General features: G+C 42.4%; 2 protein-coding genes across 2 annotated transcripts; one reads left to right on the top strand and one right to left on the bottom strand.

Annotated features, from left to right (window-relative positions):
* Positions 1 to 862: 862 nt before the first annotated feature.
* Positions 863 to 13,374, bottom strand: C922_03016 (hypothetical protein; the record flags this gene model as incomplete). The annotated part of the gene is made up of 7 exons (XM_008818610.1): positions 863 to 888; positions 1,217 to 1,353; positions 1,554 to 1,688; positions 1,843 to 2,003; positions 2,157 to 2,278; positions 2,433 to 2,529; positions 2,722 to 13,374. The coding sequence occupies 7 exons, from the start codon at positions 13,372 to 13,374 to the stop codon at positions 863 to 865; spliced, it is 11,331 nt and encodes a 3,776-aa protein (XP_008816832.1).
* A 5,662-nt stretch (positions 13,375 to 19,036) lies between these two features.
* On the top strand, positions 19,037 to 22,924 carry C922_03015 (hypothetical protein; the record flags this gene model as incomplete). Its single annotated transcript, XM_008818609.1, has 1 exon — positions 19,037 to 22,924. The coding sequence occupies one exon, from the start codon at positions 19,037 to 19,039 to the stop codon at positions 22,922 to 22,924; it is 3,888 nt and encodes a 1,295-aa protein (XP_008816831.1).
* Between the last annotated feature and the right edge of the window lie 410 nt (positions 22,925 to 23,334).

Raw genomic sequence — 23,334 nt, 5'->3', positions numbered from 1 at the left:
TAAACTGCATTAAAGTAGATTGTCAAAAAATGCACATAAAACTTGGCGATGTGCGTGCCGGTAATTTGTTTTTCGTTTAGCGGTTATTTGTTGCCTCCTTGGCCCATCCCTTTTTTTATTCACTTTCTTTATTTTATTTTTTACAACTTTGATTGTTTTGCCTTTTTTCGTTAAATGATTAAGAGGTCGCCGTGACACTCTCCACCTGGGGTTGCAATTAGAATTGTGCACCTAGACCAAGGGGGAAACTGCGTGAGAACAAAAAAAGGGGATACGGAGTTGGCACTTGACACGTTTTGCGTGTTGTACACACCCTGCTCGCTTTGCACCTTTCTCCCAGTTTACACCATTCGCCCCCTTTACAACACAATTTGCACTTCCACCTTCGCCCATCCCGAATGTCCTTCCTCACAATGGTGTTGGCTAACAGTATTTTAAGCAAATTTGTGCGTTAAGAATTACATTGGGGGGAGGGTACACAATTACAAAGTTTATTTTATTTATTTTTTTTAATAAATGGAATGGTTGTTGACGGCATATAATGCGTCATGTACGCACACATATACGCTCAATGTGTGCAGTAGTGAAAAAAAAAAAAAATTCACACAGGGCATATACAACATGTGCCGTACACGCACACACAAGAAAAAAAGAAGGAAAATCTGCGTACTTGTATGGCCTTACGAAAATTGCAAATTTCTGAGAAGCTTATATTTTCCCATATGGAGTAGGAAAATAGGCGGTCATGAAAAAGGCTAAGGCAAAAAGCCATTCAGGGTGGCTACTTTGTACCACAAGATCTTGCAAAATGCGCATCGTGTGTGACACAGCACATTCGGAACTCGGTTCTGGCTGTATGCAACTACGATAAGGAAAAAATCTTCTGGCCTATTGCGAAAAAGTGCGGGCACAAGGGGGGGAAAAAAAAAGTAAACAAAAGAATTTAGCAATGTGGGGAAAAGGGGTAGTGCTAGTAGTAACAATCGTAGTAGCAGTAGTCCTATGTATGCTCACATGGACGTATACATACACAATATCCGCGCGTGTGCGTCGCCATGGTGGGCGTTAAGCATACGCCTATTTTTCGGCAGTCCAACACATCATTTCAACAGAGCACACAGGCACATGTATAATGCACACACACACGTATACGCATACGAACACACACAGTGGTGACAATAAGAGACCCCCCAAAATGATCTAAACATATTTTTACCTTCATTAATGGCGTACAACAATCTGTTCCTCAGCTTCTCTTTATTTTTATAATCGGGAATTTTTAAGTAGTTGGTGCAGGTCATCACACTGGGCAAATCGTTATTGTCCTCCTTCTTCACAACTTTCATTAGTGGCCTGGAAAGAGGGGGAGGGGAACAGATCAGAAAATTGGCAAGACGGCGCGAAGTGGTACTGTGCAGAGCGGAAAATGGCAAAGCGACTAATCCAGACAAATGGAAATGCGGCTAATCGCGCCAGATGGTGGTGTAAGACATGTGCTGCTCGCATGTCACCGCTTAAACATAAAAACCGAAGCGCGCCATGTGTGTACTCACTTCAAGGCTGCAAATCCTTTATTCGGCAAGGCGGACGTTCCGGTGCAAAACTTAACAAAGAGCTTTCTCTCTTCCTTGTTGAACTCCGATAATATTTCGATCAGGATGATAAATGTAACGGAATGGTTTGTGTACCTGGAGCGGTGGGAGGAAAGGAACAACAGAGCAATCTCGTGTGTGCACACAGATGAGAGGATAACACACGCAGAAGCGGGACACATAGAAATGCACACACAGGGGATAATCACGCATGTTCGTTTTTCTTTGTTCCATTTTTCTGGTCTCTTACCCATGGTCCGGCTTAATATACGTCGACAGGTGCAGCTTCGTCCAGTGCTCGTCATTCTCGATATTGCTGCCGAACAGATACTCGCAAATTTCCTCTTCGTCAAAGATATTCGTGCACAAAAGGGGGGCGATCGTGCTGAAGCCGAATCGGAAAGCCCATATCTGCGAGGGAGGAACAGAGGTACAAGGACGTGAACCGGTTCGCAGTAAAGCAATACACACACATGAAGCGGTTCGCGGCAATGCCATACACACATGCACATGCGTATAAGCGTATGTCGACACATCATTGCTCAGCGACGGGTTCAACTATACCTGAAACTTTATCCCTTCGTACAGCGAATACTCGATGGTTTTAGTTATGAACAGGTCCAGATTCTCATTGTTCACTGCAATGTTGGCTCCATTGGGGATCAGCTCAACAGGCGGGTCGCTCCCTGTAAAATTGGAAATGACAATCGTGTGCATGCATATCATCGTGCAGGGCCTGCCCAAATACACAGCACGCAGTGAAAGGGCAGAAGTGCTGCGTACGGGGGGAGACGCGGTTCACCTTCCTGTCCTCTCGCCCCAATGCGAATGGCCAATTACCTAATAGGGTAAAATCGAGCAGCAAATCCTCAACATTTTTGTTCTCCTTTCGATACTCCAGCAGTTTATTTATGCTGTTCATGTTGACTCGGTCGATCTGCGTGGGGGGAGGGTGGGAAAAAAAAAAAAAAAAAAAGGGGGCAAACATGCCAACTGAATAGCATAACTTGAAGAGACTTTCATTAAGTTTCTCTCAAACGTAAATGTGCACACGGGTAATCACACATATGAGTGTGATTCACTTCTTGCACGTGGAAGCCACTCTCCTTGCCGCGCCTTGCATCATTACCGCATGATAGTGCTGAAACTTAGAAATGTTGACATATCCGGAGTTGTTCATAACGAGGTACCAAAACAGGGGATGTAAATTGACATTTACGTTCCTATTGTCTGTTAAAATTTTTGCACACAATTGACCCAACAATTTGAAGTACTTAAAAAGTCTATTTTCAAGTGTGTCCTGTTCAATATTGGTCACCTTCTTTCTGCTCTTCTCTTGCAATTTCTTTTGAAAGTTTTCACTCAACTTTTTGCTTACATTGCTGGCGGTCGGTTTGCTCGGCTCATCGTTATTATCATTGTTTTGAGAAGCATCCCCCTTGATCTTTTCATTTGCTTCATTCGATGACTTTAATTTAATCCGCTGTGAGGAGGATTTGTTTTCCATTTCGCTTAGGAGTGAATTGATAATATTTTGCGTCACTGATCGGGATAAGTCTGCTTCATCGTTTAGGTTCATTTTTCTGCGTGCCTCCTGCTGTCTCTTTACTTCCATATCATTTTCTTCCTTCATAAAATGCTGCTCGAAGTCTTTAGTAAATAGCTTATATCGTTTGACGTGCACATTTTTGTTCTCCATTTCGCTGGTTTCCTTTTTCTCGTTGTTGTCAGTGACTTCTTCTTGTTGAACTTCCTGCGAGAGGAGATATTTCTTTTTGCTGTCTTCACTTTTTACCATTTTCGTATCCTCCTGCTTATTCGATTTATCAAGTTTTGTTTTCTTCGCCCCGTCTTCCTTACTATCTACACCCTTGTCCAACAACTTACAGCAGTGCCTTTCAGCTTTCTCCTCCTTCACCGACACGTTACTTACGTTTCTGGAGCTGCTCGCTACATCCGACACTCTCGTCGATTTGTTTGGAGCCGTACCGATTGGCGCATCCTCTATTTCGCTAAATTTAGACGCATGGTGATTCTTGCTGCCCGGCCTCTTGTCTGTTTTCTTTTTCTTCAAATTGTTCTTTCGTATATTTTCCGTCTCGTCTGCCGAATCGGGCTGTTTTTCTTCCTCCGATTGGGCGCCGGGACGTTGTGGGTCTTCACCTGTCTTGGCTGTGCTACTCCACGTATCCGCACGGGGGGAAATTCTTTCAATGCCCTGGCTTACTTCCTTCCCAACGTGGTCAACCGTATTTCCCCAGTCCTCCGCACAGTCTTCCCGCGCCTGCTTTATTTGCACGCTTTCTGAGTTTCCCACTGGTGATGATCCTCCCTTCGTATCGGCTATCTTCCTCTCACTCATCAGGCTCTTCTTCTTACTCTCCTCCTCCTGCTTCTCAGCCGAACCTACGTAACACCTAATCCTTTTCTTTTTATTTTTGTCAGAGTTAATATATTCCTCTTCCCCCAATTTAATTGTGCTCTCCATTCTGATGTCAAACGTGGTGTTCTTTTTGTACGAACATGCGCTGCTCGTTGCGGGAATTGTTTTCTTAACACTTGAGTCAGCCTTATCGCTGCGGTGAGCCTCACCACAGGTGTTGTTATCCCCAAGGGTATCACCCTCATCCTCCTCCTGATCATCCTCGTCCTCCTCCTCCGCTTGGTCATCACCGTCGTTGATGGACTTCTTCTTCTGTTCGTTTCTCCCTTTCGTTACGTCACTGTCGGTGAATAGTTGGTCGTCCCCCTTCCTGTTGCTCTCACTTGGGGCTTTTTCCTGTTCATTTTTTTTCTTGTCCCTCCTGCTTGTGCTGCTGGCACTGCCTATGTTGGTTGCATCCCCCCCGGTAGATGCATTATTCTTTTTCTTGGTCTCATTTTTTTTACCACCCTTTTTAATATTCTCAGAATACTTCTTCCCCTTTTTGTATTTAAACTTGTTGCCCAGGAATTCCATTTCGGATAAGTCTTCATACTTCCCGAAGCTGTTACTTTCACTGGTAAACACATTCGAACTCATGGAGTAGAGAAAGTGGTTAATTAGGCTGTTCACCGAATGGTAGCTGCTTCCGTCCGCCCCTTCGCTAATCAAGTTTATGCGTTTGTTCAGCGATGACGACGATGAGTGACTTGTGTTAACATTTTGCAAATGGTAAGGTTTGCTACTGACGTTGCCAAGGTGACTGGCATACGCGTAGTAATTGTCTCCTCCACTGTGAGCACCTCCATTTATGTTGTTTGCGCTGCTCGAGCCGCTCTTCAGCCCCATCAGTTCCGAACTCTTCGGCTTCCTCAGTAAATTAAAGTCGAAATTATTTAAGTCAATTTTGTAGGAAAGAGGAAACAAGTAATTGTCCTCCAATTTGAACAGCTTCAGTTTTTCCTTCTTTAACTCCTCTATCACTTCATTGTAGAACTCTAGGGAAGGCCCCAAGCCTGTGCCTTCCTCATTGAAGAACTCGATATCCAAATAGGAGGGAGTAATAAAGTTTGAATTGATAAAATGTATATGGTTAAATATACGGAAGGATGAGTCGACCATCTTGTTTCTGTGCAATTTAATCTTCGTCCTTGGCAACGTTAAAGCTGTATTATCGGACAAGAAATTAAAGAGCTTCTTTTTATCACAGTTATATGTATGATTTGCACAAACGGAGAGTAGATGCTCCTCCGTTACGGACTTATTAGCGAGACTTATTTTGTCGTTGAATTTTTCCACCACTTCTTTTATCTTCTGCTTGTAATTATATAGGCCTCTATAATTTCCAAAATAAATTAGCTCAAAAAATAACAGCCTTATGTCAATGTCCACCACAAAATTGAAGAGGTAAAAAATCTGATATACCCATGACGGGATCTTTTCACTGAAGAGAAAGAGAGGATTATTCAAGCAGTACATCACTTTGTTGTTAATGCTGTTGAGGATGAAACACTTTTTCTTTATGTCCTCTCTGCTCACCACGGGATCTTTTTCCTCATGCGGGGGATTCGCCTTATTCTCCGCATGTGCTCCTTCCGCTGCTCTTTCTAAAAAGGTGTCCTCCAGGAGGCTATTCATCTCTTTTATCGTTTCCTCGTTCAACATACTGTTGCCACTCCATTCAACATCCCGCATTCTGCACATGGAATTATCCCCTGCCTTGTTATTCACGTAAAAAGTCAGTAACGAAGGAATGTCACACATATTAAAATGTCTGCACAGCAGGTAAAGAAACTTGAAAAACATAAAATTGTATATGTTTTGTAGGAAAATATCCTTATCTTCGTCTCGTGCTTGTTGAAACTTTCCCTTTGCTGCTTGGCCTGAACGACTACTAATTCTGCGGGCAAATCGATCTGCCTTTCGAGATCCACAACCCCGTGCCGTCGAAGGGACATAAACTTGGTCTCTTTTCACAATTTCGCTGTACATAGGCATATAGTTAAAGAGGAGGTACTGATCCTCCTCATTTGTGATAACGTCATTCTGTTGATTACTCTCTTTTCCTTGTTCACTTATTATGGGTTCCTGGTTGGTGGCTCCACCCTTGCGGTGCTTCACATATAGGGACCTTTCCCTCTCTCTGTTCCTATGAATTTTATCAACGATGTTTTCCCTTCGCGATGCACTACTCTCCTTCATGTCATCCTCCCCCTGATGCACCAAAAAGTTAATGTTGTGTAGATGCGTGCTCAACATCACGTCCTTATTAATGTAGTGGTCCTCCAAGAAAACCAGCTCGGTTACCTTCCTCATTTCGGTCTTTAAAAATGTCGATAGATACATCGAATCGCTCTCCACACAATTTCTCTGCGATAGGAAAAAATTCAACTCCTTCTTTCTGTAGTGTTCCTTCAGGTAGTCTATCAAGAAGGAGGGTTTCTCTTCCCCCTCCGAGAGGTGCTTCTCGTAGGACATCATCCGGTCCGCATCATACTCGTCCTCGTAGTATTGGGCATCTGTGAGGTCCACGTTATTCGCTCCCGAAGTTAGCCTAGCACTTGCATCCTTGCTTGATTCCCCCGTTGCTTCCAAACCGCCCTGCTGAGGTTCCTGTGTCAATAGTTCCCTATTCTTTGCGTTCTCTGTCGAGTCACCTTTCAACATGGTGAAGAAGCCCTTTTGAGGGGGATTCCCCAACCGCCCGTTTTCAGCAAACTGCGCATTCCTCGCGCCACCTTGCAGATCATCCGCGTTGTACAAATTCTTAACCAAGTCGAAGGAAATGCTAAAAAAGTTAAACTTCTCGCTAACGATTCTACAGTTTAACGGGGTTTCAATGCTCGATTTGATTTTCCTAAATGTAATGGGATCTACATAGCTGTGAAGCTCGCCCTGGTTTTCTCTCCTTTCGCAGAACTTCCTCTTGGTTTCCTCACTCAGCTCAGCTGCACTGTTGTTTGTTCTCTTTTTCTTGGACACAATGTGTATATTGCCTTTACCGCTAAAATCATCGGGCAAAAAATTCAAGCAAGAGGGTTCATTTTGCTTTCTCTTTTTAATCACCTTGAAATTTATCCTATGAGTGTTGTTGCCGATGTGAGGGGGATAACCATCACCTTTGTTGAGGAAACCACCAAGGGAATAATTCTCCGAAGCGGAATTTCCATCTTCATGCCCATTCCATAGGTACCTTATTTGGTTTTTCATCTGCCCATAATGTATAGGAAGTAACTCTACAATATCGTTGTACACGTAAAAATTATCCGTGTTGTAAAAAATATTTTCTTCATTGAGGCAAGCTGAATTTCTGTTCATATAATACAAATCGTTAAGTTTTATCAGATACTCGGAAAGGCAGGAATCTTTCTGTACATCAACACCGTTAAGTGACAGGATCACTAAGTCTTCCTCCTTCGAGTAGTACTTTGCAGAGGCATTTTTATTGCTCTTGTTTAAATTTTTCCTTATGTAGCTTTCTATCTTATTAAGCGAATCAAATATGTTGAAGGTCGCATGTAGGTTCTTTGGCTTTTCTTGGTAGTTCCTTCCGAAGAAGAGCAGTTTGTGGGTGACGTCCTTGGTGTAGGCATTTCTGTTGGGAAACACGCCTCTGGGGCTTCTTTGCAATTTTGAGCTTCCTCCTCCGATGTTAGTGCTCATTTGCTTCGCCTGATTGTTTGTGATTTCCACCGTTGTGCTGTCCCTCCTGGGATTTGCGACCTCATCCGTGATCGCTTTGCATTCAGATAAATGTTGCCCTCCCTGCGAAGTTAACTCGTTCAACGCCGTGGACTCGTTTGCTTCACTTCCTGCGCTCGTTTCGGGTGAGTCGAGATTCATCTTCTCCACGCACAACGAGATGGGCAAACCTTCAGTGAGGGAACTAAAAATCGACACGTTGTCGACGTAGAGACCGTTTCTCCTCAAATGCACAGGGAAGTGACAGTTGTAGTTATTATATATGCTCTTCTGTTTTTTTTTATCACACGCTGCGCTGTCATTATTATCATAAAATAAATTTTCATAAAATGAATCCTTCGGGATGTAGTCAAAATGTTTGTAATTGCTTCCTGTGAAATAATCAAATAGACTATTAGGTCCCTTCTTGCTTTCATTGAATTTGTTTTTTTTTTTTTTCTTTTCTTTATTTGCCTTGTGGCTAAATATAGAGGAGACCTTGTCCATTATTCCTTCTCCTCCTGCGTTGCTGTCTACATGATTGGCGTTTGCCACTCCTTGCTGCTTCGTTTCATCAGGATCCTTTTCCCTTATGATTTGCACTTCTTTGGAGATCTCCTTTAAGACGTCGATGATGGGTATGATTGGGTTGCCCCGATTTTCTTCGCGTGAGCGGCGTGCCCTATATGTGTTGTGTGCGTCCTTCGCGTCATTCACGTCGTCCGGCTCATTCGCCTCATCCGCTTGGCCCATCTGGAACTCCCTCTGGATGTTCTCTATTATGCGCATCTTTTCGGAATTCACGTCAAAATCGACCTCGTCTTGGTCTCCCTCTTCGTCCTCCACCTGGCCCTTCTTCTCCTTCTCCACCTCGCCGTTTCCCTCATTTGTCAGCTCCCCCTCGGCGGCAGCATCACCTACTGTGCCCTCCTTGCAACGTGACAAATCGGCATTCATTTTCTTCTTCTGGTCAGCAAATTCGTTAGGGCTACATTTGCCACTAGCCCCAACGTCGTCCTCGTTTTTCCCCTTCTTCCTTCTCTGCTTCAAAGCTTTAATAAGAGCATCATTGTTGTTTTTCTTGTATTTGGGGATAAAGAGCGAATTGAGGTTGTCGCTTCTTAGCGAAGGGAAATCATCATAGTGTTTAGTCAAGGAATGGACGTTACTATTTCCTTGGTGATAAACAAAATCGGGTCTTTCTAAAGGGATGATTCCGGCCTCTGGTTTTATCGCAGCACCATAGCTCCTGCTGTTGTTAGGAGCGTTCCTACTCTCTTTGAAAAAGTAGAGGGGCAAATTGTCATATACGTTTAGGCACTCCTTTGTCAACCGAATGAGTAGCGAACACTTTGTAAAGGAGAGGTTATTCCTAATTAGGTAGTAGTGGTATGTGTCGAAAATATCCGTCATCACTCCCTTCATTCTGTCCAGTTGCACCTCATCAATTTCGTCGATCATTTGGTCTCCCCCCATTTGGTAAAATAGCCCATACAACGTTTTCACGCTGTTCAAAAATAACCCCTGCACGAGTTCTCCCTTTTTTTTATGGTTGCCAAATAGCAGAGCGTATAAAAAGATGTACAGCCTAATATTTCTGTCAATCCTCTTTAGCAGATTTAGAACGTTTCTCCGGTTGAGGTCGCCGCATGGGAGGGAGCTGGCTCTAAAGCAAATGTCGTCATTCCATTTCTTCCCCATTTTACTCCGCCCATCCTGATAAAACAACTTTTGAAACAAAAAAAAATACAGGCGCTTTGCCACATTGTATTGATAGAAGTAGATAGAGGCGTCTTCGCCCATGGAGGATAGGTGAGCAAACAGATTAACCAAATAGCAGTAACTCAAAACGATGGCATTGTAGCATGTCCGCTCGTCAACAATGAGGTGACTTAAACGTATGGATTCGCTGTCGTTCGTCATCTTGTTCTTCTCCTTGGATAACTTCACATTTTCGTAGTTCAGAAATATCACCTCAAATTCGAGGGAAATATTCCTCATTTCTCTTTCCCGATTGAAAAATAGGAAGTTGCCCTTCTCACAGAGGGCCTTTCCAACACCGTCATGGCTGGTCTTTCCTTTCTTGTACAGCTCGTAAAAGTAGCAAAACATAATATTGTAGATTTCTTTGTTGGGACACATGTAATTATTTCCACAGTTGGAATCTATTTCGTCCATTTTCTTTTGCAAAGTGTTGCTAATGATATTGTTTAGCACGTGTAGGTAGAATCCTTGGTCGTAGGATAAGGAGGACAGCACATGGGTATTGCCTTCATCAATCGCATAGCCGTTTCTATTATCACAAGTTGCATGGTTTCCCCTCTCCTCCTGGCCCTTCACAGACGCGAACAGGGAATTTCTCCCAATGAGTGCTGTAAAATGCTCTACAATTCTACACATGATAATGCCACTAATGACTGAGGATTCGGAGAGGTTATTCAAAACGAGATTCTTGATAAAGACACACGTTTCCTTGTGGTACAAGAAAATGTACTCAAGGCAGCTGACGAACTCCGCATTGTCACCCAGGGTCGACGATATTTTATACATTGAAATGAAAACAGACAGTGTGATAACTACGCACAAATATTTGATGTTGAAATAGACGGTCTCCGCGTGTATTCTGTACACACTCGGTATGATCACCTTTATTAGGGTTGCCAGGTGGTTAAAATGGTTTCTGTAAAAATCTATCTTGTGCTTCTTCACGTCCACGGGGAAGGTGTGCGGCATGTATCCACCGGGCCGAGTGTTGAGGGGGAAGAATCCATCGTCACTCGAATCCACCTCAACGTTGTTCGTTCCCCCAGTGCTGCCGTCCTTTCCCTCTTCCGCGTCGCCGTCTTGGGGTTTCCCTCGATTGTAGAATGACTCGCCACTTAGGTTCGTCCCCATGTCGTAGTCATAAATCACCAACCCGTTGAACGTACACATCGGCAAAAAAGAGTAGAGTGTAAACAAAAGGTATAGGGTTAAAAAGTTATTACTCTGGTACTTCTCATTTTTGAAGAACTCGCTGAACTTGGTCAGGAATTCGCTATTGCAGAAATCCTCCAATATATTATCACTGTAGTGCACCAGAATGGAAATGATGTAAAAGGTCTCCATAAAGGCGTACAAATTATCCTCAATTTGGGACTCTGTGAGCAACTTAATGATATTATTTCGAATGTTAATGCTGTATATGCTTTCGATCTCCGCGCAGAGCTTCAAGTGGGTGCTTTCGTCGCTGTTCAAATGGATCATATGCTGAAGAAGCTTGTTTTGGTGGTACACATAGGTGGCCTTCTTCGTTTCGTCCTTGCCCGAGAATGTGCCCTCCAATTTGGAGGAATCTTTTGGCCCTTCTTTCGCGCCATGAGGGGCAGTTTCCTTCTTTGGCTTGTTCGAATTTCTACCCTTTGATATACTAACCGAGTCAGGCTCTCTTAAGAAGGAACTCAAAAAACTGACGTTCTCGTTCGACTTGATATTTTTGCAGTTGGTGCTGTCGGGTAATTGCTCATCCAAAATGTACACATCTTCGTCCTTTATCTGCTCCCTCTTGGCGCCTCTTCTACTTCTGTCCTGCCCCTTATTGCTGCTTTCCTTAGGGTCGGTCCCCCTTCTGTCGTATGCGCAGCTGGTGAGGTTCTCATCGTTCCTCAACTTGCTGTTCTTTTTAATCCCTCTTTTTGCTTTTCCCCTTCTTTCTTCTCCCTCTTCCTCCACCTCTTCATCTTCGCTACCCTCTCCAACTTCGACAATCTGGGGCACTTCTCCAACCTCGTCGGCCTCCTCACCTTCATCCGCTGTTTCTTTCATGGAATTTTTTGGCTTCTTCTTGCTCTTCTTATTAGTTGAGTTTTCCCTCTTCTTTTTTACCTCCATGTTTGACTTTCCTCCGCCCGGGTGTTCACAGTTGCTGTCATCCCCGGTGTTGTTGCCCCTTCCCTTGTGAAAGTCACTCATTTGTTCTTCATCCGATATTTCGATCACTTCCCCTTGGCGGGGATCATCTCCTGTTTGTTTTCTTGCCCTTCCGCTTTTCGAAGATGGGGTACCCGTTGACTCCTTCAGTTTGCCTCTTCCCTTTGCATCAGAGATACCCTCCTTTTTGTGTTTTTTTTTTTTCCTCTTATCAGTCTTCTCCAGCAGCTTACTCAAGTAAGAAGCTTCCTTGGAATCTCTTCTACACGCCGACGAGCCCCCCCCTTTTGCACCTAGACTACTATCGGTGACAGAACGTCTGACTTTCCTCCTCAGCTTGTTCTCTTCCTCCAACCGAACGGTGATCATTTTGTCCAGTAGAGACCTCCAAAGGGTGCATATAATATTTAGTATATGAATATAATGGAAGTGAAAAAAATTTGTAAAAATGGAACAGTAAGGAGTTATATATTTCGTTATGTGCTTGTGTTTGTTGATATTGTTAATCATCTGGATGATACAGAAGAAAATTTTTTTCTGGATGTTGACATTGTAAAAGTCTATATGCATCAACATGTATTTTATACTTTTCTTTTTCAAAATAAGCATAGGATCTTTCTCTACTAATTTTTCGAAGATCTTTAGAATCACTTCCGCTACATCGATGTATTCAATGTCGTTGAGTTTTCTGTTTAGGATGTTCACCCCGTCTTTGTTGTTAATTACATATCTTATCGTTTGCGGGTATATGTCCAGGATTGTATATATACAGCAAGTGGCCGTGTAAATGATGTTAATATATTTTACATCTATTGCGCATGCATCGTTCAGAAACATTTTTTCATTTTCGTCTGTGACACTTGATTCACTTGACAGACTGGATGGTTCGCTCGAATTGCTTGAGTAGGAGAAGAAGTCAATGCTTTCATCTTCCGAGTTCATTATGATTTTTTTTTTCACTCGTCTGCTAGTTGGTTTTTTTTTTGTTCCTTCCACCTTGGGCTTGGCACCTTGCAGGGCCTTCTTCGGATCCTTAGGCTTCTCCCGATTGGTTCCTCTGTTTGTGCGCTGCTTTAATGGGTGGTTGGTGCGCTGACTAGCTCGTTTGCTGGCCCGTTTATTGGGGCCTCCACTCGCGCGTTTGTTTGTGCCTTCACTATTGCTTTTGCTGTTTCCCTTGCGCTTGTCCCCTTTGGCTACGTCTTTTCGCTTCTTCTTCTTTTTCCCGCTTGCATTACCATCGCTCAGAGCAAATTCGTTGCCGCCTCCGTCCTTGTGTCCTGCTTCGTCATCTTGTCCAGCCTTGCCGACGTCTTCTACCTCATTGTCGTCCACATGGTCGCCCTCCTTGTCATAATCCTCATCATCTTCGTCGTCTTCGTCAACATCCACGTCGTCGTCCTCCTCATCATCGAGGCCGTCCGCTTCATCATCCACCTGGTCGTCGTCCTGCTCCTCCTCCTCAGCATCCTCCACTTTCTCCTCATCTTCCACTTCCTCGTCGTCCTCCTCCTCTTCATCAAAATCGGACGCATAAACCCCTATACGTTCCTGTATTATCCTAAAAAAGCTGTTCAGCCCATTATCCACCGTGTCGTTAATTTTTTCTGCGCTGATTTTTTTGGCACTGCCAACCCCCTTGGCTTTTTTCTTACTGCCACTTTTTCCATTCCCAAGATTGCCATTGTTGCTGTTCCTTCCATATGCATTGTTGTAATTCAAGTGTGGCTTATTAATCACGTGAATCAGTACGTTGATGTATTCTTCCATCTGGGAAACCGACAATCCGCCATCTGCAGACAGGTTCAGCTGTTCGTAAAAGTCGTTCAGGGCAGCTAGCTGTAAAGGTGAAAAAAAAAAAAAAGAAGTGAACAGTGAAGGGGGAAAAGTCCAGAACGTGCCTCCAAATGAACCTTCGCCTGGGTGTGGCAAAGGCGAGAAATTATATGCACAAGAAAGAAAGAAAAACACGTGAAGTAACGCAGGACAGAGCCTACAGGCATTCCACTGTAGCGCAAAAACACACAAATGTCTTTTTCTTCACTCAAAAACGTCCATGTGACATTTTTTAGTTCTATATTTACACAGGTATAGCATGTACAGACATGCACAGATCTTCCTCTGCGCCGTTGCAAAACATATAACAAAAAGTGGCGAAAAAAAAAAAGTCATTTTTTTTTCTTCAAGTAGACTCGCACATATTGGGCAAATCAAATGAAAAATATACCTTTTCCGATTCTTCTCCATTTTTTATACTATTCAGAATGTACGAATGATGCATATTTTCATAAACTAAATATTTTTTCATTGTGACTTTCTACATCTGAAGGTTTCATGGCTGTATGTCCTCTGCTTCCCTCTCTTCGGGCGGAAAAGGCGTTAAGTTGCGCTTCCTTAAAACGCAGAGGACAGATGTGTGCTGCGGATGCGTACGAAGCGAAGGGGCAGCTATTCAAAGGATAAGCTACTCGGCCCAAAGGTAAAACAGTTTACACAGTGCTGTGCAAGGAAACACGAAATGGGAAACTGCGTAGTGATTGTGCCTTGGTATAGCATTAACGAGATTTTTTTTATTTAGACTTAAAAGGAAAATATATTTTTCCAAAATTAAAATATATATATATACATATATATACAATTGGCGAACGCGCTAAAATTCATGACGCCGGGGGCATCACGAGATGTTAGCGAGTATACACAAAGGATGGTGTACTTCCGCGTACTCGGACGCATGTGTGCCCGGGATGAACAGAAAAAAATATGTACAAAGGGTTCGAAAGGGGTGAAATAAAAAAATATTTCACTCTTTCAAAGGGGGCATTGGATCACATGACGTGTGGGGGTAAGTTCTTGGGTGATGATAGCTGGTTCGATTCAGCTGGCTATGGGTGGCAGGGTATGCAAAGGAGGGTGAGTGTGATTGTGTGAGCGCGATTGGGTGCGTGTACCCTGCTGCACGCGCCTGGGCTGGTGCTCGCTACAAGGTGAATAGGCTACAGGGCGAATGCCGATAAGCATAAGTGGCAAAGGGATGGCCCCATGGGGAACGTTGCAGGTCGATTCGTGCCCGGTATAACTGAAATTTTAAACAAGAAAAAAATGAGCGTTCAAGAAAACAGTTGCTTCTGCTATGTACATACGTTTACTTATCATTAAAATGAAAATGTAATAACAGCACAACTTTCATATGAAAGAAATAAAACTTAAACACTTATTTAAGTTTTATTCGTTATTTTTCCCGTTTGCAGGAAAAGAAAGGCGCAGTAAAAATTTATAACATGACAAATTGCTGATTTTCTGTGCCTTTACTCTTCTTTATTGGGAATATACGGTTTTCCTTTGCTAACGTTTGTGTTTTCCGTTCGCAAGCTTTTTTTCCTTTCCTTTCGTAAACTTTTTTGTTTTCCTTTTGTTAACTTCTTTTGTTTCCCTCTTTTTTGTTTTTTTTTTTTTGATCATCAGTCCCCCAATTCTGCAGTGTACAAATCGTGAGGGGTCCGTTGTATAAGCGGCTATTATAATCATGTACGCCGAGCATTACGCGCGTGAGTATGAACATTACGCGTGTATTACATGCATACATACGTACATATATATATATAATATATATTTACATATGTATATATTTATACTTAGATAGCGTATGCATATGTATGCGCTTGTATGCTCCTATGAAGGCCGAAACGTACATTTACGTACATATTCCCCCGCATGTATGTGCATGTGACAGCGATGTGGGCAATAAAAGAGAAAATACATTTTTATGACGCGCAAAATTTTCCATATGCCTATGCGCAGCTTCTGCTTGTGGCTGGTGTATTCTGGAAAATTAATTCCTGTGGCATACACCTATCTTACTGCAAATGCTCGCAATCCATCGCAGCTTGTATGAAAGCTACAGTGTCTGTGGAAACACGGGGGGGAAGGCGCGCCGAGGCAGGCCTTAAAATTACAAAAGCAGAAAAAAAAAAAACAGAAATGATACACGCATTTGCGCGCATGTATATGTATATATATATGTACATGGGCGTGCGCGGATTTGCCAATATTCGCCGCGCATTTATTACGACCACGCCAAGGGGTGGAAAGAAAACACCTCAGGACTCCTCATATGTTCCGTGTCAAAATTCGCATTTCCCCCAGAAAAATGTGCTACTTCAAAAAATAACGAGCAGAGTCCCTCCGTTCTATAAAATAATAAAACACCGTTTATATAGCGCGTCATACAAGGAAAAAAGAAATTTTATAATTTTTTTACATTAACTATACGTGGCGCATAATTTTATTTGGTATAATTCCAAACATTCGCAATTACGCATGGCGTATACATAATGGTACGCACAATACGAATGTACACGTTTTGTACATATCCGCACATCCGTGAGAGGGCATATTTTGCATTCCAAACGAAATAGGCCAACGTATTATATTACACCAAAGAAAGAACGCCTATAATGTTGGAGCAGGTATTACTAGCGCAATGTTTATTTTACCTTTAACAACTCCCCACATTACATGCTTCATATGAAGCCTCACAAAAAGTTCATGACCACTTCGTAACATATGAACAGAGGGCAAAAATATTTCTCCCGAGGTTTAATCTTTTCCTATACGGCTATAACAATGTGTGATGATAATGACAGACGTTGTAAAGTAAGCTACCCCCCCGTATAAATTCTCAACAAAATTATTAAGTTCGCTGCCACTCCTAGCTCACCATGTCCGTCCTTCCTGATGCATTAGTGCATAGGCAGTTGTGTTAAAAATTTCACTATCTGCTTATCCAAATGGGGGGCAATCCAGAAGGAAGCAACGGTACACAGGACTGCCGAATGCTCCCCCGAAATGAGCAAAAGAATAAGGAGTCATCTGCGCTATCTTTGCTCTATCTCTGCGTTACCCCTGCGTATATTTATCCGGTGTGTGAAACGCACAAAAATGTAAAGGATAGTGGAGTGGTTAATGAAACAAGTTACACCAAATGTAACGCACATAGGTTTCCCACTGCGCACTGTCCCAACGAGGAACATTTAAAGTTAGAAAGCAGTGCGAAGTAGTTGTAACTCGTCGTTCCATATATGTAACGATAAAGTAGCCCCGCAAGTGAACAACTTTGACAGCCTCTTATGCGTAAATGAAATTTGACCCTTTAGCCTTCTCTATTTTACGCCTTTACATTTGAAAAGATGGTTATTAATAATTAATCACTCCTAGCAGTTTCACGTGCCTGCTCAGCAAGAACCGCATTGGGGGGAACTAAATCGTATGCTTCGTTGTCCCTCATTGCGTTTGCAAAAAAGGAATGAAAGCATATTCATTTGGTACACTTCACACACATGCGCGCGTACACTGTGTGAAAACGTATTGGCTGTTTCTCCTTCTTTTAAAATAAAACGATGGACAACTACAGAGGGGCTGCGGATATTCCCGAGAATAGGCCTGCCTGTTAACAGCAATGTTAATAAGAATTACTGTATTGTTCGCGGAAAATTTCCATGTTTTACAAGTTCAAAGGATGAGAAAAACATTTTCCATCTCTTGTATTGTGCTTTTTTTTTTACGAGGTACGAACCAGAAAAATAAAAAAAAAAGATGCAAATGTTTGATTTTCTCCCCGCATCCAACAACTCTACCTTTCCATTTCTGCTATTAGCATAAACAGTGGTCTCCCCTGTATGATCACTTCCCCATCTGAAAACAAATGTAACATGGAAACACTTGGACAAATGGTATCGCACAGATCTTCTTCATGCACAACTGTTCCCTTTCACTTGTGCATGTGTATACGTATGTATGTTTGTCGACATGGGATTGAAAGTGCCTGAAATTTTTACAAACACAATGTACGACAAATTTGACTACAATTAAAGAAGTACGCCCAAAAAAAAGATATGCTTATGCGGGTAGGCACCCCCCTGAAATTGTTCCCTACCCATGCGTAATAAAAGCACTGCATATTACTTTTGGCCTTTTACGCACTTTAACCTTATATTTTATGAAGCAGGAGTGCGAATTCCCTTTGAAGCATTTACCCGGCGTCTGTTTCGACATCAAATGGGGAGCACGCCGAAACAGCTAAAAATAATTTTACCCTCTGTTTGAAGTTCATGGAAATATGCCATTCGATATTGTCTATTTTTTTTTTTCCCATTTTCACCTTCCCATTCAGGCGATTTGCATACATTTTTGTCGTTACACCACTTCCAAGTGACTTTTCTTTAATTTTATTCAAAAGCTCATTTGCCTCGTTAGCAACGATTTGTTGGGTGGAAAATTGTGCCTGTGATGTACGTAACAGGCACTTGCTATACACTCTCGCTATGTATTTGTGTTATCCCCGTTTTGCGACTGCCTTTTGAGGAAAATTGCGCCACATCAGGCGAAGTTTTTTCCATTTGGCTGCTGAGATTCTTCAATTCGCGCGCGACTAACTTTGTTGTTCGGTAGTTGCGCTTACTCTGCACGTTTCCAGAAGTGTATTTGGATAGCACATTTTGATTGGACATTTTGGCAACCTGCGTTGGTAGTATATTTCCTTCCCCCCCTACGCGTATCATTTGAGTGTGCGTGTGGCACCCCCGCATTGTAGCAACCGCCTATTCACGCATATTACTGCGCAATTACGCACCGCGGAGGTGCTGTCAAAATAGGAAAAGCGTTAACCTGAGAGATAAAGAGTTTACAACACGCAAGTACGTACGTGTTGTACATTTTATAGCATGCCTTTATATGCATTCTTTTTTTTCACTCCCCTCGCAAACACTTGATCCTACTGCAAAAAAAAAGTGTAAACACGCAGTAGAGTATAGGCGCATGTATGGCTCGTAGGCTGAACATATTTATGTATGCCACTCACAGATGTGTCAACCAATTTGTGAATAATTTCTAACATTGTTGCTGCAGAGTATGGGTGTAATCTCACGTAGTTTCTTTTCCCCCTGTCGCGCCTCCATCTGATTCCGCTTCCTTTATCTTCTCACCTTCAACATGGCTTCCTCAAAAGAAAAAAAAAAAAAAAAAAGAAAAAAACAAAGAAAAAAAGAAAAATAATAATTGCGCCCCCAAATGTGCCCAATATTATCATCAAAATTGCGCTTAAAATTTAAAGGGTTACCCAAAAATATTGGTGAGGAAGCACGAGAAACAAAGTTAAACGCAAGACTCTATCACTTTAAAAGAAGGCATTGAAAAAAATTGAGAAAAAGGGATGCTCGTCGCCCTCACGTGAGAAATCCCGCGTATAGAAAATGCCTTCCACTCCCCCCCTCCCCCATGCATGAGATATATATGTAAGCCCATAAAAACATAAGGACATAAGTACATGTTAGCTGCTCTCAAAAATAAGACTGAGCACTTTAGCCCCCCTTTTTCACTGTTACCTATGCGTACCATCATATGAGCATGGGCATGGACTCACATCTGTTCAGCCAATATGGGGGAAAACACATCATACGAAAATGGGTTCCTAATATTTGAAGATTACAACTTTGTTACCTACACCAAAAGGCGCGGAAGGAGAGTCGACTGGCACGAAAAAAAGCAGCATTTGCACAATTTCACTGTTAGCGCGTATCTTTATAAACCCCTCCAAAATTGCAATCTCAGCCTAGTCAGTAACAGCGCAAACTTAAGACGAGCCACAGAAAATAAGCTTTTCAAAAGGGTCCAACAGAACATAAAATGGCTAATTAAATTTATTATCAGAATAAAAAGGAGAGTTAGAAATATATACTTATTTGTCAAATTTGTTAGCTCAAAATGTATACTTAAACTGTCCACCTTTTACTATTTAAAGTATATTGTGGAGAAGATTTACGATGAGAAGTTAGAAACATCTGTGCGTGTAGTCTTACCCGTCTCGGATTTGCACAAGCTTTACACCTTTGTCTATCACCAGAATTTTTGCTTTATGAATTATTATAAGAAGTTTCTATCAAGGAGAGATGCGCGCCAATTGAGGCGGTTCTACTGCCCCGTCGTCGTCCTGAACGGTCCCAATAGGGCCTTAACCATACCCTATGAGAGGGTGTACGGTCGAGACGTCGTAAAAATGGGCATACGGGAGGGTCGAAGTCCGAAAAATTCCCCGAACACGGATAAGTCACGAAGCGGGAGAAATTCGCCAAAGGGGGAAACCCGCCCCAATCCGAACAAACCCCAGCGTGGAAGTGTCACCACAAAAACGCACCAGAGAAAAAGCATAAAAATAAAGAAGGAGAAAATAAAAAGAGTCATAGGAAAAAACTTGCACACAAGCGATATAGGCCTCTTCGCCGGAACCTTCGACAAGATGCATTTTGGCCATATACTGCTACTTTTTTACTCCATTTTTCTAACAAAGAAGTTTTACTATGTCGGGTTATACAATAATAAAAATATTAATAAGAAAAAATATGCACAAGAAATTGATGACTTGAAGCTAAGGATTTACAACATATCGGACGTCCTCTTCTTAATAAAAAATGTCTACCAAGTTGAATTTTCCTTTCTCAATTTTGAGCACATCATGCCATTTATAAAGATAAAAAATTCTCATAGAATTTTATTTCAAATTATGATGAATCAGAAAAATGAGTTATTGGTCGGGCATCGACAAGGGGGATACAGAAAATGTGAAGCTTCTACCCCTCACCGTATTGAAGCCACGCCTGTGAACACTTGCACCACAAAAAGGAGATACTTAGAAAAGTACCTCTCCCGTAGGAGCAAAAAAAGGTGCGTAACACAGTCAAGTGAAAAGACGTATCAGGGGGTACACCATTTCGGTACAAATGAAATGAAAAAAAGAATTGAAAAATATTTACTTTTTCACGTCGGCATTGTCAAAGCAAAGAGGTGCAAACAGAAGGACAACAAAATTATCGTGTTGAAGAGAATACATGACCCCTTTTCCTTCGCAGTAGATATTAAAGATTTGTACTGCTTAACAATGTCCAAGGAATCTGAGGCTAACGGGTATAATTTGGTAAACAAAAGAAAATTACAGAAGGGAAATGAAAGTGCACATTCAAATAAGAGGCCAAGGGGGGGAAGAATCTCCCCCGATCAGAAATGTGAAAAGTGCAAACAGATCAACATAGAACCAAACGGGGTGATTACCCTTTTGGAAAAGCCAAGAACAAGTTTGAACATTTTTGACACAATCAATTTAGGGGATGGAGAGAAAATCAGCTCCACATTAGTCAGAGAGGAAAATATTTTTTTAAAAAAAAAAAAATTTGCAAAATTTTTAAGACATTTCGTAGACGCTTGCTTATTCTTTCACATTGACCACTTCCTGATACAGATGTACGCCGATATTTTTTTGCACAAAAATGGCAGGACCCCTTTTAAGAATCTCTACATAAATAAGGTGAAAGATTACTTTTGTAAGGGAGAAAGGAGCAAATGGGAGACGCAGGGGAGTTGCAAGAGCGGCGGCCACAAAAGGGGCCACAAAAGCGGCAGAAAAATGGATCATTTTATTGTTAACGATTTTTTCAGAAACCTATTCGTCCTCTTATCCTTCTTCGTCAACCATTTTACCTATCTGGAAAGTCGCACGCATGATAAAATTCAACTTTTTGTCAAAATCTCCATCGCGCTGTCTTTTTTCTTTTACAATAACATGATTTTGCTGTTAGTAAAAGAGAAGGAGGCGCTAATAAACCAAAACTTCCGAAGCAATCACAAGAATGTGGAGCAGAGAATAAGCATGTTCCACACGTGTGATGACAAAGCACTGCGAATTTACGTGCACAATGTGGAGGAGCCCCTTTTGGAGGAAGTACTCAATCAGATTCTGGTTTGGACCCTTTCACTGATATCCCTCTCCGTGCTGTGCAAGTTTTATCACTCGGAAATTCTTCCAAGGGTGAAAAGGGGGAAGTCGGTGCCTGCGCGGAAATCGGCAAGATGCAGGAAGTTTGCCCCCTTGGGGAACGCAGCGAAGAAAATACTCATCGCAAAGGAGCCAGCCCTTCATCCCCCTGTGACCCCGCGCAATAATAGATTCGTGAGGAGTGTCCCCCAATGCAACCCGCATAGAGGCCCAGACAAATTGAGCAAAGAAGACAGCCGACATAGGGAAGAGAAAGAGCAGTTCCAAAAGCCAGCCCATGGTGGTTCTTCATTACGCAAAATGAACTACGATGCATACTTTTACAACTATTGGAAGAACAGGGGGCTGCACAAACGGGGTCCCATCGTCACGCCCTACACCCTTTTCAACCACTCCTTAACCAGGAGGTTTAAAATGAGGAACTCCCTACTGCGTCACAACCCTTATATTGCGCGAGCGGTGGGTTTTTCCGGCATGGCACTGGGGGGAGAGGCAATCCCATGTAGTGAAAAACCAGCCGTCAAGAGTGTGTCTCGTGCGTGTGGTTCAAACTGCGCGGATGGCAGACAATACGAGGATGGCACACACTACCTTGATGAGTCGCACCGTCCGCAGAAGTCGCATAGCGGGGCCAACGGCAGCAGCACGCGGGTGAGTATCGACAAGCCGGAGGGAGATACCCAGGCGGAGGCACGACAAGATGAAGTTTACCATGGGCTGTCATTAAAAAGAGAAAGGACAATACTGAACAATTTGTATAAAATAAAAATTAGGAGTGAAGAAGACGCCCCCAGTTGGATAAACAAAATGACTGATAAAGAGATAGAGAACTACGTCAGGGGAAAGAAGACAAAAACGAGGAGCTACCACAATGAAAGGTACACATCGTTAATGCAGATAAATATAAATAATGGACAGGAAAGTTTCCCCTTCCGAAAAGTGCTGATATATAAATATCTAGACAGCTACTTTATCTCCTTCTTCTCCTATTACATCATAAAGCACATGGGGCTAAACCAATGTGTAAAAGGTACCCATATAGAATATAAAAAAATTCATCATTTGCTATTCCTCCTCTTGGTGCACTTTGAGAAGCACATTGAAATGGTAGTAAATAGTTTTCTTAAAAGGACGTGGGAATTAAAACCGAAAAGAAGGAAACATCCCTTTGACCCGTACGTCCTCTACCAGAAAAGGTATTCGCTTATTCACAGATACTTCGCTATGAATTTATCTCCCTTGAATAACTACGACTTGGACTTTGAACGGAAGTACGATTTTAAAAAGAGCGACACCACCTTTGCAGACACGCCCTTTCACATCAAGATACGGAATTGGGGATGTCCCAAAGGGGGTATACCTGGAAAGGCCTGCAAATTTGCAAACCAGTTAAGCGTGCTAACATTTTATAACACAATTTTTCAAAGCATTTTAACACACGAAAATTATTACTACCCCTTCTTCGCCTCACTCAATTATTTGTATTTGGACAACACTTGATTCGTCTGCATGTGGGAACTGTGTTGCGTGTCCTGCGAGGCCAGAGGCTTCCTGTCCCATTCATTGCGCCGATTTATTGCACCCATTTATTGCGCCCATTTTTTTCTACCAGGTTTGTCTCCCCCCCCTTAGCTTTTTTCTTTTTTTTTTAATTGTTGGGATGCAACCCGCAACGTTCGATGAACACCCTTCTGCTTTCCTCGTCCTTCCCTTTTCCCTTCTTCCCGCCCCTTTTCCCTTTTTCACGTGTTCTAACCTTGTTTTGTTGACATAACTCCCTCTCATCCTTCTTCATTTTGCACAAGCGTAATTGTGTGTGCACGAATGCGGACATCTGAGGGCCCATTTCGCCACCTTTGTTCAGTTTTGCGAATATGCCACTTTTTAAAAAGTTGATTTTTTTGCGTGTA

The sequence above is a fragment of the Plasmodium inui genome, assembly GCF_000524495.1.
Source record: "Plasmodium inui San Antonio 1 unplaced genomic scaffold supercont1.11, whole genome shotgun sequence".
Classification (NCBI taxonomy): Eukaryota; Apicomplexa; class Aconoidasida; order Haemosporida; family Plasmodiidae; genus Plasmodium; species Plasmodium inui.
Note: the sequence above shows the minus strand (reverse complement) of the source record. Positions and strands in the feature narration are given on the sequence as shown.